General features: G+C 44.6%; 1 protein-coding gene across 1 annotated transcript; it reads right to left on the bottom strand.

The window, feature by feature from the left end:
- Positions 1-12,741: 12,741 nt before the first annotated feature.
- Positions 12,742-14,059, bottom strand: LOC103647910 (uncharacterized). The gene has a single exon (XM_008672402.3). It carries the CDS (start codon positions 13,648-13,650, stop codon positions 12,928-12,930), a length of 723 nt encoding a protein of 240 aa, XP_008670624.1. The 5' UTR covers positions 13,651-14,059; the 3' UTR covers positions 12,742-12,927.
- Positions 14,060-14,492: the final 433 nt, after the last annotated feature.

The following is a 14,492-nucleotide window of genomic DNA, read 5'->3' as shown; positions in this document are numbered from 1 at the left end:
CCATTGAGATGGGAATTAAACTTAATTAAGAAGATGAGTTCCCATACCTTTGCTTTTACCTTTCTTCTTTTGGGTGAGGATCAACCCATGAGGCTTGTGTACTTTCCCTTCTATGCATATTTATAAGTAAGCTCAAGAGATACGTTAGCAACACAAGCACTAGTTTCCATTTAGTAATCATTTTGATAGGGAATGAAAAGGTGAATTACTAAAGCATGGAAACTTTATAATATGAACTAGATTATTCCATGAAGTATGCCTAGTTTTAAACTCATAAAACAAGCATGGTTAAATTCTTGAGACTTAAGGGAATAAATCTAATTCATTACATGGAGAGCGATAAATGTAGAAGAATCATATCCAATTAAGCAATAGGAGATACAACATAAATTATTGGATTGATTTTCCTTGTCATGATGGATTACGCATTTCCATAGAGAAATTTATCTCTACAAGTGAGACTACTTAAATTACTTAGATAAAAACATTAGTCTCAATTTTCTAGCTATAGAGAGAATTTTTCCTTTTCTAAGTGTCCTAAGTATTTGAATTTCTTACATGACACCTTATTCTTTTAAGAACATGAAATAACTCTCTATATCTAGAACATGGCAATAATAGAATAATTAATGTAAAGACATGCCATGTGAACTTGCAACAATTTAAAACATGTAGATTGTCATAATATATAATTTGATAAATACACAATCTACCATATGAGAGGAATTTCTTCAAAGAATGATGACATAATTTTAAAACATCCTTAAGTGCTTTCTATTTCTATGTGACTACACAAGACACATGACAAATTAAGATAATTGCACTTAAGAATATAAATGTTACCATCCCTTGACTTTCCTCCATGTTGTAGGCTTTGATATTCCGCACATGATGATTCTTTATTTCCTACAACATTAATATCTTCCCGAGATGATATGAGTTTTGAATACAATAAACTGAAGTAACCTTGGGTCAATCTTGAATATGTAGATCATTTGAAGATTGATAGCTTGAGTTGATAAGAATTGAATTAACTCCCTCAAGCACTCCAAAGGTTCATACCATCTCCTTCTCCTACAAATCTTGTCAAGCACATTTTGGTACCCATCGCTTGATGGGTCCATTAAGGTTAGTAAACAAAGATCTAGGAACCCAAGTGTCCTTTGTGCTAGCGCTTGGTAAACTTGTTACCTTTCTAGCACAAGTTGCAATCTTGGGTTGCCTAGTTATATATGAATCAAATGACAAGTTAGGAGTGAGATTTTTACCAATGGGACAATCTTTGCATTGATGTCCCTTCTTTCGGCATGTGTAGCATAGGCGTTTTCCAAATTTTGAAGATTTCTTCTTTCCTTGTTTATTGCTTGCTACATGGTTAGTAAAAATTTTCTTTTCTAACCCTATGCCTCTTTGTTTTAAATGGGGACAAGATCTAAGTAAGTGTCCCTTCTTGGAGCATGTAAAACAAAGTCTATCATCCTTGTTAATAATCAAGCCATCAATATAGGGACATGACCTAATCAAGTGCCCCTCTTCAAAGCATTCACTACACCTCTTAATGTGAAGTGTGGCTTGATCATTGCCTTGGATGTTACCTTTTGTGAAGGCGTGGTTGAGGCTTTTGGAGGAGGTGTTGAATTTCATCTTTTGTTTCTTCCTCTTGGCAATCCTCAAATCCTTGACATTTTCTTCAAGGGATGTAGTGCATGCCATGGTTGTTCCCGTCTCAAGCTTCTTCACCATGTGATCACGGTTATCTTGAGAAGGTTGAGCGATGCATTTCCCTTTGAGTTGTGTCAAGCTCATCTTTAGCCTCTCATTTTCTTCTTTGAGCTTTTGATATGTATCATCATTTGTTCCTGCAAATTCTAGCTCAAAGGAAGATTTGCTTGTTGACAAACAACAAGCATTAGCACATGGTAATATAGTATCAATTTGAATACATGTGCACGAATGAGGTTGTTGGGATTTTAAGTTCTCTATCACAACCTCATGAGCAATGTTTAATATGATATGATTATCCATAAGATTTTCATGAGAACATAGAAGCATATCATATTTATCTTGAAAAGCTAGATTTTCAACTTTTAGCTTTTCTACTTGGTCCTTGAGCAAGGTATTCCTATTTACTAATTGAGCGATACAATGTGAAGTGTTATCTTGCTCAATTGAAATAGTTTCATACCTTTGGACCAAATCAACATGAGAGCACTTTAGCTCCTCATGTTCTTTAGTCAACTCGTCAAAGTGTTGCATCTTTATGGAGAGAATATCTTCTAGCCTTTGACAAGCTTCGCTTTGCTCTCTCGCTCTCTCTAGAAGTTTGAGCATGACCGCCTTATCTTCTTGGCTTAGGCGAGCGTAGAGATGCACAAAGCTTCTTTCTTCCTCCTCATCCTCATTTGTGCTTCCGCTATCATTTTCATTAGCCACACAACATATGTGGGAATCGAAATGGGAAGACAAACCTTTTGGAGAGGTGGATTCATCGTTTGGTCTCCATCGTTCATTTTCTTCTTCTTCCTTGCAAGGGTTAGTATCACAAATACCAAAGGAAGTAGAGACACAAAATGAACTATCATGTTTGGACTCATCAGATTTACGTCTAATTCTAGTCCAAATATCATGCGCATCGGGAATATGTTCATAATGATTTATTATGAGGGCATGATAATCTTCCTTGCTAAGAGAATTAACTAAGATGTCAAAAGCTAGATAGTTTAAGCGTATACATCTTTGGTCTTCATCGGAAACATTTTCCCTAGCATAGTTAGGAGGGATAATACTCTTGTCTAAAATTTGTTCTAATTGTGGATCTACGGTTCTAAAGGCATTTATAACTCTAGTAGACCATGAATCATAATTAGAACAATCGAAAAGTAATATTTCAAGAGTTACCTCCGTGTTTTCCTTGGAAGATGTCTTCTTGTTCTTTTGGGATCTTTTACGAGCCATCACTTCGAGTTGTTAGACTCAAGATGAAGTGCCTAGCTCTGATACCAATTGAAAGTCGCCTAGAGGGGGGGTGGATAGGCGAAACCTGAAAATTAAAACTTTATCCCCCAACTAGATCCTTTGATTAGTGGTTAGAACAAGATGAACAATTATCGGAGTATAAAAACTAAGTTCTTGCTAGTAAAGAGTATAGCTTTCAAATAATGCGGAAGTGATAAATCAATACAACTAATAATTCTATGATAACAAAGCAAGAAAGCTTAGATGAAAAAGAGCACTAACTCAAGTTCTTTTCTTGCGGAGTGTTGCTTCACTTAAATGAGATTTTAACTTGAAGCAACACCAAATGATATGAGCAAAGAATAGTGCAAGAGAACTTAGAGTAAGGGAAAGCAAACAAATCACAAGCAAAAGCACAATGAACACGGGTGATTTGTTTTACCGAGGTTCGGCCCTCGAAGGCCTAGTCCCCGTTGAGGAGTCCACTTAAGGACGGGTCTTTTTCAACCCTTTCCCTCTCTCCCGATCACACAAGGATCGGCGAGCTCTTCTTCTTCTCAAGGATCACTCTCGATCCCACAAGGACCACCACAATCTTTGGTGTCTCTTGCTAGCTTTTACAAGCCTCCAACACTTTGGAGGAAGTTCGAATGGGAGTCAAAAACTCCACGCGCAAATGAACACAAAGATGTAGCACACACTATCTCTCAATGAATCTCACAAGGCGCTAGGGCTAAACTCAATTGAGTAGCTCTCAATTGCTTGCTCTCTCTTTTGTGGCACTTGTATTGGTTGTAGTGGACTAAATCTTGTGTATAGGATGGATCAATGAATATATGTGGTTGGGAGGGCTTGAGTATGTCAACTAGATGACTTGGAATGCTGCTTGGACTCCCACACCTTGAAGTGGCCGGTTGGGGTGGTATTTATAGCCACCATCCAATTTTGTAGCCGTTAGAGAAGCTGCTGGCGATGGGCGCACCGGACAGTCCGGTGCACACCGGACATGTCCGGTGTGCCAGCCACGTCATCCTATCCGTTGAGATTGGAGCTGGTCGACCGTTGGAGGCTTTGTCCTCATGTGGCACCGGACAGTCCGGTGCAGCACCGGACAGTCCGGTGCCCCTCTGACTTCTGCTCTGACACTCTGAATTCAACTGTACACTTTGCAGAGTCGACCGTTGCGCGCAGATGACCGTTGCTCCGCTGGCACACCGGACAGTCCGGTGTACACCGGACAGTCCGGTGAATTTTAGTGGAGCAGTCTTCGTGAAATCCCGAGGCTGCCGAGTTCCTGAGGCCGCGTTCCGTTGGAGCACCGGACACTGTCCGGTGTACACCGGACAGTCCGGTGAATTATAGCGCGCCGGCCCTGGACTTTCCCGAAGGTGGCGAGTGTGAGTCTGCGTTTCCTGGTGCACCGGACAGGTACTGTTCACTGTCCGGTGGCACACCGGACAGTCCGGTGCGCCAGACCAGGGGTGCCTTCGGTTGCCCCTTTGCTCCTTTATTGAATCCAAAACTTGGTCTTTTTATTAGCTGAGGGTAAACCTTTTACACCTGTATAATCTACACACTTGGGCAAACTAGTTAGTCCAATTATTTGTGTTGGGCAATTCAACCACCAAAATTATTTAGGAACTAGGTGTAAGCCTAATTCCCTTTCAACTACATCCCTTGAAGAAAATGTCAAGGATTTGAGGATTGCAATGAGGAGGGAACAAAATATGAAATTCAACACCTCCTCCAAAAGCCTCAACCACGCCTCCACAAAAGGTAACATCCAAGGTAATGATCAAGCCACACTTCACATTAAGAGGTGTAGTGAATGCTTTAAAGAGGGGCACTTGATTAGGTCATGTCCCTACATTAAAAATGGCTTGATTATTAACAAGGATGATAGACTTTGTTTTAAATGCTCCAAGAAGGGACACTTGCTTAGATCTTGTCCCCATTTAAAACAAAGAGGCATAGGGTTAGAAAAGAAAATTTTTACTAACCATGTAGCAAGCAACAAACAAGGAAGGAAGAAAGTTTCAAAACTTGGAAAACGCCTATGCTACACATGCCGGGAAAAGGGACATCAATGCAAAGATTGTCCCACTGGTAAAAATCCCACTCCTAACTTGTCATTTGATTCATATATAACTAGGCAACCCAAGATTGCAACTTGTGCTAGAAAAGTAACGAGTTTACCAAGCGCTAGCACAAAGGACACTTGGGTTCCTAGATCTCTGTTTACTAACCTTAATGGACCCATCAAGCGATGGGTACCAAAATGTGCTTGACAAGATTTGTAGGAGAAGGAGATGGTATGAACCTTTGGGGTGCTTGAGGGAGTTAATTCAATTCTTATCAACTCAAGCTATCAATCTTCAAATAATCTACATATTCAAGATTGACCCAAGGTTATTTCAATATGTTATTCAAAACCCATATCATCTCGGGGAAGATATTGATGTTGTAGGAATTAAAGAATTATCATGTGCGGAATATCAAAGCCTACAACATGGAGGAAAGTCAAAGGATGGTAACATTTATATTCTTAAGTGCAATTATCTTAATTTGTCATATGCCTTGTGTAGTCACATAGAAATAGAAAACTCTTAAGCATATGTTAAAATTATGTTACCATTCTTTGAAGAAATTCCTCTCATATGGTAGATTGTGTATTTATCAAATTCTATATTATGACAATCTACATGTTTTTAAATTGTTGCAAGTTCGCATGGCATGTCCTTACTTTAATTATTCTATTATTGCCATGTTCTAGTTATAGAGAGATATTTCATGTTCTTAAAAGAATAAGGTGTCATGTAAGAAATTCAAATACTTAGGACACTTATAAAAGGAAAATTCTCTCTATAGCTAGAAAAGTGAGACTAATATTTTTATCTAAGTAAGTTAAGTAGTCTCACTTGTAGAGAATAAGTTTCTCTATGGAAATGCGTATCTCATCATGTCAAGGAAAATCAATCCAATAATTTAGGTTGTATGTTTTATTGCTTAAATTGGATATGATTCTTCTACATTTATCGCTCTCCATGTTATGAATTAGATTTATTCCCTTAAGTCTCAAGAATTTAACCATGCTTGTTTTATGAGTTAAAACTAGGCATACTTCATGGAATAATCTAGTTCATATTATAAAGTTTCCATGCCAATAGTAATTCACTTTTCATTCTTTATCAAAATGATTACTAAATGGAAACTAGTGCTTGTGTTGCTAACGTATCTCTTGAGCTTACTTATAAATATACATAGAAGGGAAAGTACACAAGCCTCATGGGTTGATCTTCACCCAAAAGAAGAAAGGTAAAAGCAAAGGTATGGGAACTCATCTTCTTAATTAAGTTTAGTTCCCATCTCAATGAGTATTTAATCTAAATTATCATATTCTACCCTTGTGAGGAATAGATTCGCTATTGGACCAAAATTAACTAAGTGTGCATTCAAATATCATTTTATTAATGCTCATGTCCATTAGAATCTATTTAATGCCTTTGCGATATTTATATATATGTTATCATATTGATTTGCTTCCAAGTGATGATTAACTAACTTCAATATGATAAAGTAAAATCTCCTATGATTATTAAAATGCTTAAAAGGTGCTCACTCATTCTTCTCAAATGAAATGCACTAAGGTTAAGGATTTTACTTCATGTCTGTGTGACTTATGGATGATGAATTTTGTATGCTAATTATCTAAAGTAATCATCCTTCACCATACACTCCCTTGCGCTATTAACATGTCTCTTGAGTATTTTCAATTAGTTTGGAAGAAAAAAAGAGACAAATACAAAGGGAGGACACTCAAATGAAAAAGAAAGAACATCAAGAACAACAACACCTACTTGGACAATAAAGGTTTCACAACAATCAATGGTGTGGTTGTAAGCATTCTAAATCCTTTTTCATTATGGAGTTACCCGACTTAAGTTGTTTATTGCAAAATTTATGAGCCTTGATCAAAATGTATAATGCTTCCCCCTTTATGACCTTAAAAATGAATGCATCGAAATCATTTCTTTAAAATTACTTGATGCATATCTTTAGGGGGAGTCCATTATTATATTTTGATTATGTTAAGACTATTGCTTTATCTTAGTAATTTCATATAGTCTCTTGCATGAGAATAATGTTTCTCATATAGTATGCTACTTCTCATCAAATCAAACTTGTTAAAGTAATATCGCTTTTATCAAGGTTTGTTGCTTTCATTTCTAAAAGTAGCATGCTTATTGGATTCTCCTATTTTTAAGCTTGATTGAAAGTTTAATGTCCTTGTTGCTCTCTTGATCGCATATTGGTTGATCATTAAACAACTTCGAGTATCACTTGTGTTTCTTAGTGCCTCATGTAATTTCAATTTGATCTCAATTGGTAATTTTAATTGACATCTATCTTGATATGCACTAAAAAAAAGGAGAATTCTTGATTCATTTATGCAACTTGTGATCCATTTGATATATGCTAACAATAACTTGAAAAAGATCACGAGTTGTAGAACTCTCTCTTGTGCAAAGTATTTCCATATATTGTCATTGAGTATAGGTCTTAAGCAACTAAGACTAAGGACAAAGCACAATGAAGAGAGCGTCTCTATGAGAAGGTACAAAAGGGTAAAATCACTTCCTTTCATTTAAACTTGTACCTAAATATTCCTCTTATAAGCATTCTTTGCATATCTTATATATAAGGAAGAGAAAGCATGTCCTTTGCATTTATCCCTGCTTCATATCTAGTTTAACTTCTCAAAAATTCATTCATGCTTTAATGCATCCTTGTTGAAACTAGATGAAGTGATTTAATTGTCAAAGAGCTTAAAGCTTGACCTTGTAACGAGGATAAGCTACCTTTGTTCCAAAGGTGGATGATCCTTAAGTCTCTTTGAAATCCTTAAAGGAAAATGCTTAAAATGTTTGCAACATGCTTTCATAAGTGCATAAACTGTCTTGAGCATCACTCATATACTATGACACAATGCACTTCACTTTCTCTATGATATAGACTTGTTCTCATTAACCTAATTATGTGCACTTGGCATTTAAGGCCAAAATATGTATTCCTCTCAAGGCACATATTTAGGGGGAGAAATCTATATTATATAGAACTATGATCATGCTTAATTGACATATCTCTTGATCATATCTCTTTCATTTTGGTACAAATGCATATATCCTATTATTCCCGTACCATGACTACGACTAATATGTTTCCAAGTATATTACTATGCTAAGTCGTAGATTGAAAGGGAAATGGAGTCTTCGGCGAAAACAAAGGCTTCCACTCCGTATATCATACTTCGCCATCACTCCAAGCAACTCTCTATTCTTTGGGGGAGAAATGAGCATCAAAGAAAAGGACTTCGTCTTTGGAGAGAGTAAGAGCCCAAAGCTAAAAGACCGGACTTCGCCTTTGGTATAATCTTAACTCATTTATTTATGACCAAAGGGGAAGATAGCACTTCGAGGGCTCTAATGATTCCGTTTTTGGCGATTCATGCCAAAAAGGGGGAGAAATGAGCCCAAAGCAAAAGGACCACACCACCATCACCAAATTCAAAAACTTAGTGCTTTCCAAAAGTATTTATCATTTGGTATCCTATTGTGTTCAAAAGGGGGAGAAAGTAGTATTTCAAAAATGGTATATCAAAACCCTCTTGATCACTAAGAGGTGGATCTCTTTTTAGGGGGAGTTTTGTTAAGTCAAAAGAAAAGCATTTGAAACAGGGGGGAGAAAATTTCAAATCTTGAAAATGCTTTACAAACTCTTATTCATTTACCTTTGACTATTTGCAAAAGATCTTTGAAATGGATTTACAAAAAGAATTTGCAAAAACAAAACATGTGGTGCAAACGTGGTCCAAAATGCTAAATAAAGAAAGAACCATTCCATGCATATTTTGTAAGTAGTTACGTTGGCTCAATTCCAAGCAACCTTTACACCTACATTATGCAAACTAGCTCAATTATGCACTTCTATATTTGCTTTGGTTTGTGTTGGCATCAATCACCAAAAAGGGGGAGATTGAAAGGGAATTAGGCTTTCACCTAGTTCCTAAATAATTTTGGTGGTTGAATTGCCCAACACAAATCTTTGGACTAACTAGTTTGCCCAAGTGTATAGACTATACAGGTGTAAAAGGTTCACATTCAGTCAATAAAAAGACCAAGTTTTGGATTCAATAAAGGAGCAAAGGGGCAACCGAAGGCACCCCTGGTCTGGCGCACCGGACTGTCCGGTGTGCCACCGGACAGTGAACAGTACCTGTCCGGTGCACCAGGGAACTCAGACTCAAACTCGACACCTTCGGGAAAGTTCAGGGCCGGCGCGCTATAATTCACTGGACTGTCCGGTGTACACCGGACAGTGTCCGGTGCTCCAACGGAACGCGGCCTCAGGAACTCGGCAGCCTCGGGATTTCACGAAGACTGCTCCGCTAAAATTCACCGGACTGTCCGGTGTGCACCGGACTGTCCGGTGTGCCAGCGGAGCAACGGTCATCTGCGCCCAACGGTCGACTCTGACAGTAAACAGTGCAGAACAGTACACGCGGCAGAAGTCAGAGCAGAGGATCAGAGAGGCACCGGACTGTCCGGTGTGCACCGGACTGTCCGGTGCCACATGAGGACAAAGCCTCCAACGGTCGACCAGCTCCAATCTCAACGGCTAGGATGACGTGGCTGGCACACCGGACATGTCCGGTGTGCACCGGACTGTCCGGTGCCACATGAGGACAAAGCCTCCAACGGTCGACCAGCTCCAACCCCAACGGATAGGATGACGTGGCTGGGGCACCGGACATGTCCGGTGTGCACCGGACTGTCCGGTGCGCCCATCGCCAGCAGACTTCATCAACGGCTAGTTTTTGGATGGTGGCTATAAATACCACCCCAACCGGCCACTTCAAGGTGTGGGAGTCCAAGCAACATTCCAAGTCATCTAGTTGACATACTCAAGCCCTCCCAACCACCTATATTCATTGATCCATCCTATACACAAGATTTAGTCCACTACAACCAACACAAGTGCCACAAAAGAGAGAGCAAGCAATTGAGAGCTACTCAATTGAGTTTAGCCCTAGCGCCTTGTGAGATTCCTTAAGAGATAGTGTGTGCTACATCTTTGTGTTCATTTGCGCGTGGAGTTTTTGACTCCCATTCAAACTTCCTCCAAAGTGTTGGAGGCTTGTAAAAGCTAGCAAGAGACACCAAAGATTGTGGTGGTCCTTGTGGGATCGAGAGTGATCCTTGAGAAGAAGAAGAGCTCGCCGATCCTTGTGTGATCGGGAGAGAGGGAAAGGGTTGAAAAAGACCCGTCCTTAAGTGGACTCCTCAACGGGGACTAGGCCTTCGAGGGCCGAACCTCGGTAAAACAAATCACCCGTGTTCATTGTGCTTTTGCTTGTGATTTGTTTGCTTTCCTTTACTCCAAGTTCTCTTGCACTATTCTTTGCTCATATCATTTGGTGTTGCTTCAAGTTAAAATCTCATTTAAGTGAAGCAACACTCCGCAAGAAAAGAACTTGAGTTAGTGCTCTTTTTCATCTAAGCTTTCTTGCTTTGTTATCATAGAATTATTAGTTGTATTGATTTATCACTTCCGCATTATTTGAAAGCCATACTCTTTACTAGCAAGAACTTAGTTTTTATGCTCCGATAATTGTTCATCTTGTTCTAACCACTAATCAAAGGATCTAGTTGGGGGATAAAGTTTTAATTTTCAGGTTTCGCCTATCCACCCCCCCCTCTAGGCGACTTTCACTCGGTCGGCGCAGTCCTCACTGAAGGCGAGCGCGCCGATGCCGACACCTCATGTTGACGCCGGGATGACCGAGGCCTGGGCCTGGCTGAGCCAGAATGCTCCATGCCGAGCAGACGGTCGACATCGTCACGCCACTGCTTCATGGCCCCTGGCGAGGCCGTAGAGCTAGGAGGATGGCGCAACAACTCCCTGGCTGCGGACAGCGCACCGGGAGCAGCCCTTGACGCTCAGGACGACTGTGCAGGAGTGTGCTGCCGCGCGGAGCGCACAGCAGCAGCACTAGGCGCAGGGCGGCTGGAGGCCCGTGGCGTGGAAGAGGCAGCCTCCTCCCCCATCGGGAAGTCCTCGGGAGCAAAGTCGTGGTGCTCGACGATATGGACCATGGTGTCGAGCAGGAAAACAAGCAAAAACCTAATGCCAAGTCCCCTACCTGGCGCGCCAAATGTCGGAGAGGAAATTCTCCGGCTGGGTGGCGGAATGCACCCGCCCTAAATCCTAAGATGAGAAGGGGCCTAAGCGTTTTGCTTGTTGTCGGAAGGTGGAAGAACACGAGAAGACACGCGGATTTAGAGTGGTTCAGGCCGCCGGAGCGTAAAACCCTACTCCACTGTGTGTTGTATTGCTGACGCTCGAGAGCTTGGGGAACTTCCCGAGGGTCTAAGTTTGCTTCAGTTGTAACGTTGCGTGCCTCCCCTTTTATAGCTCAAGGGGCACGTACAAGGAGTCCGAGCCCCGACATGTGGGCCTAGGAACATAACGGATGTAATACCTGGAGCAACTAATGCAGGTGAAGTCTGTGCTATCTTCAGGCCCATGTTGTCTGCAGCGCGCGCAGTGTTGATATGCTGCAGTAGCTTCCTTGGTACATACGAGTAATGATGGGCGTAGTGCACGCAACAGTATGAGTGTGTTGCTTGCCAGCGGAATGGACAGGCACGCCGCCTGCAGAACGGACAGGCCGCCGCCTGGCAGCGGAGTGACAGGGCTCATTAAATGCCGAGGCGGCACATAGCCTGTCAGAGGAATGGACATGCGGCGCGCTTTATCCGCAATAAATGCAGAGACCGCGTGGCGCAGAGGCCTTACGTCAGGCTTCGCCCGTTGGCTTGCGCCACACGCAGTAGGCCACGTGGCAGCATCGGGTCTCCGCCTGGGCGGGGAGCAGAAGCGTACGCGGACAGGTCTGCACCAGACTAGGTCTGGACACGTGTCGGTACCGGACCCCTGCCTGGGTCCTTCCTGTTCAAGGCACACATATGTTTTGTCTTGGGACCTCGGGACCCCAATATGGGCGGCCCGGACCCACACGGGGGTCCGGATCCCATACCAGGGGTCCGACCTGCACATATGGAGGTCCGGGACCATCCCTGGGGTCCGGACTGTATATCCGGGGGTCCGGCGCTCTCCCGTGGGGGTCCGAACTTACTGTTGATGCTTTGGAGTATGTCACCTTCTTTGGACACGTGGCGAGTTCGAACCTGCCCATGTGGCGGAGTCGGGTGCTGCTGTGGGCCCAGAATAGCCGCCTGAGTTTGAGACGAGCCGTGGCTTGGTCCCACACACAGCACTACGCGACTAAGGGATAGCCGCGTGGGTTATTTGTCTTCATACAGTAGTAGGGGTACCCTAGTTTCAGGGTACCGACACCTTCCTAGTTGATGCTAGCAGCATCGCTAGAAACCCTAGAACATTATTGATGTAACCTTCCGACATAGACAGTATGAACATCACGGAGTAAGGTATGAACATCACGAAGTAGGTATGAACATTGCTGATCCTTCTCTGATACCACTGTTAGATATTCGGGATCGAGAAGCTCTAGAACCAGGATACAATAAGATAGATGAAATTAGTGCTGTTCATACCTAGGTTGGAGTTAGCCATTGCAGGAGGCAAGACAAGAACTCAATGAGAATTTAGGATAGCTGCCTCATCAGCGACTAGATTGGTTGCTTTTATTTAGGTGATAACCAGTTCAATATTTTTTATGTTTACTGCTTATGATCAATCCAACACTGATAACAATGAATAGCTAGGCTCGGTGAGACAATCTGAATATAGCTGTGTTTAGTTTAGTTACACTGAGAGGTGGCTGTGCAAACCCTTGTCGAGGGAAAAAAAAACAGGTGCGCCTGAGACTAAGATGGTCCTTGCCGGTGGCTTCTTTTCTTGGTTGATGCATGCCGCTGTACCTGCTAGGTGCTAGCTGAAGCTGAGCCCTTTGTCCTTGCCCATCCCCAGCAATCGTGCCGGCGACAGCCTCCCGGGGCTTACGACGTCGGCGAGCCTCCGCCGCCCTTTGCGCTCCGCGATGGTGTCCAGCCGCGGCGACCACGGGCGGCCCCTCACGGCGCCCACCAGCTGCTCATAGTGTTTCCTCAGCTCAGGCGTGCTGCAAAGCGCGGCCGACCCGCAGCCGTCGCCGTCGCCGTCGCCGTCCCCACCGCGCGGCTTTCCATTCCTGCCGGCGTTGGCGCCACCCGCGACGGCCCTGACGAGGAACTCCTCCGCGACCCTGATCACCGTGCGCCCGTCGCCGTCCTTGGCGTACTCGAACGGGCAGTTCCGTGGTCCAGCCGGCGCCTGCCGCTTGCCGCGCGAGAGCGTTGCGAGCGACGCCGCGGTGACGACCCCGCCCGTCCCGCCAGCGGCGCAAGGGAGGCGGTCGGCAGGGACGACGAGGTACGTGCGCCCGGCCTCGAGCCGGTCCCCGATGCCCAGCACCGGCGCGGGGCGGCCGACGCGGAACCCGTCGGCGCGGCACACCACGTGGCCCAGGTGCTCCACCATCACCTCCCCCGCCGCCTGCCCGGGCTCCGCTCCCCGCGTGCCCCCGCCGCCCCACACCGCCAGCCGCGCCTCGCGCCGCGCCGGGCGCACGCAGGCAACCAGCCACCGCCGCAGCGGCAGGCCGTTGCCCGGCATGCCCTGCCGCGCCAACAGCTAGCACGTACGCTAGGGCTCCGCTGCTCGGTGGACGGTGGCACTGGCACGGGCACGGACACGCGCGCCGGTTTGGTTGGTGGTGGTGCTGCTGCTGCTGCTTCTTGGTCCTTGATAGGCAGGTGGAAGCAAGGCCGGCAGGCGGTTGTGCGTTTTATACATATCGATGCAGGGAGATTTGGGCGTGTCTGCCTGCCCCCAGCATGGGCGGGCGGGAGCGCGGTTGACAAGGACGGGACGTGACATGGCGTCGGTGATGAGCCGCGGCGTGTTTTGGGGGCCTGGACTGGGCACGCCGCCGCGGGCGTCAAACCGCGCTGGATCCGCGGCAGGCGCAAGTGGGGTAGTTCTAGTGGTGGGAGACGACGAGACGGCGCGCGCGGGCGGCAGCGTGCTGTGCCCAAGGGGTGTCGGTACGTTTGTCCGCGCTTGCCTGCAGTTGCCGTTGCCATGCGTGCGAGGATGTGGTCGATCTGTGGATGGGGCGCCGGCTGCGGCTTGCTTACCAACACGTCCTCCTGCACGCCACATCCACGCACAGTGACCAGGCTAGCTGGCGCCAAAGCCCAAAAGTCAACCGCGATCGAGCCCGAGAGGGGGTGTGGTGTCGTGTCGGTCGGATGGAGCTGCTTGCTGGCCATGATATGATATGAATAGTATGCGCCGGCCTGTGCGTCACCGGTGACGTGACGATCTTTCACTTGTCATTTCAGAAGCACAGACGGAGAAGAACTGCTACCGTGGATGCGATGCGAACACCGATCCGTGTTGCATTGGCATGCATCGCGGATCCGGAGACACGACGACTTTACCTCTCTCTAGTC

Source organism: Zea mays, chromosome 2 (assembly GCF_902167145.1).
Source record: "Zea mays cultivar B73 chromosome 2, Zm-B73-REFERENCE-NAM-5.0, whole genome shotgun sequence".
Lineage (NCBI taxonomy): Eukaryota > Viridiplantae > Streptophyta > Magnoliopsida > Poales > Poaceae > Zea > Zea mays.
Note: the sequence above shows the minus strand (reverse complement) of the source record. Positions and strands in the feature narration are given on the sequence as shown.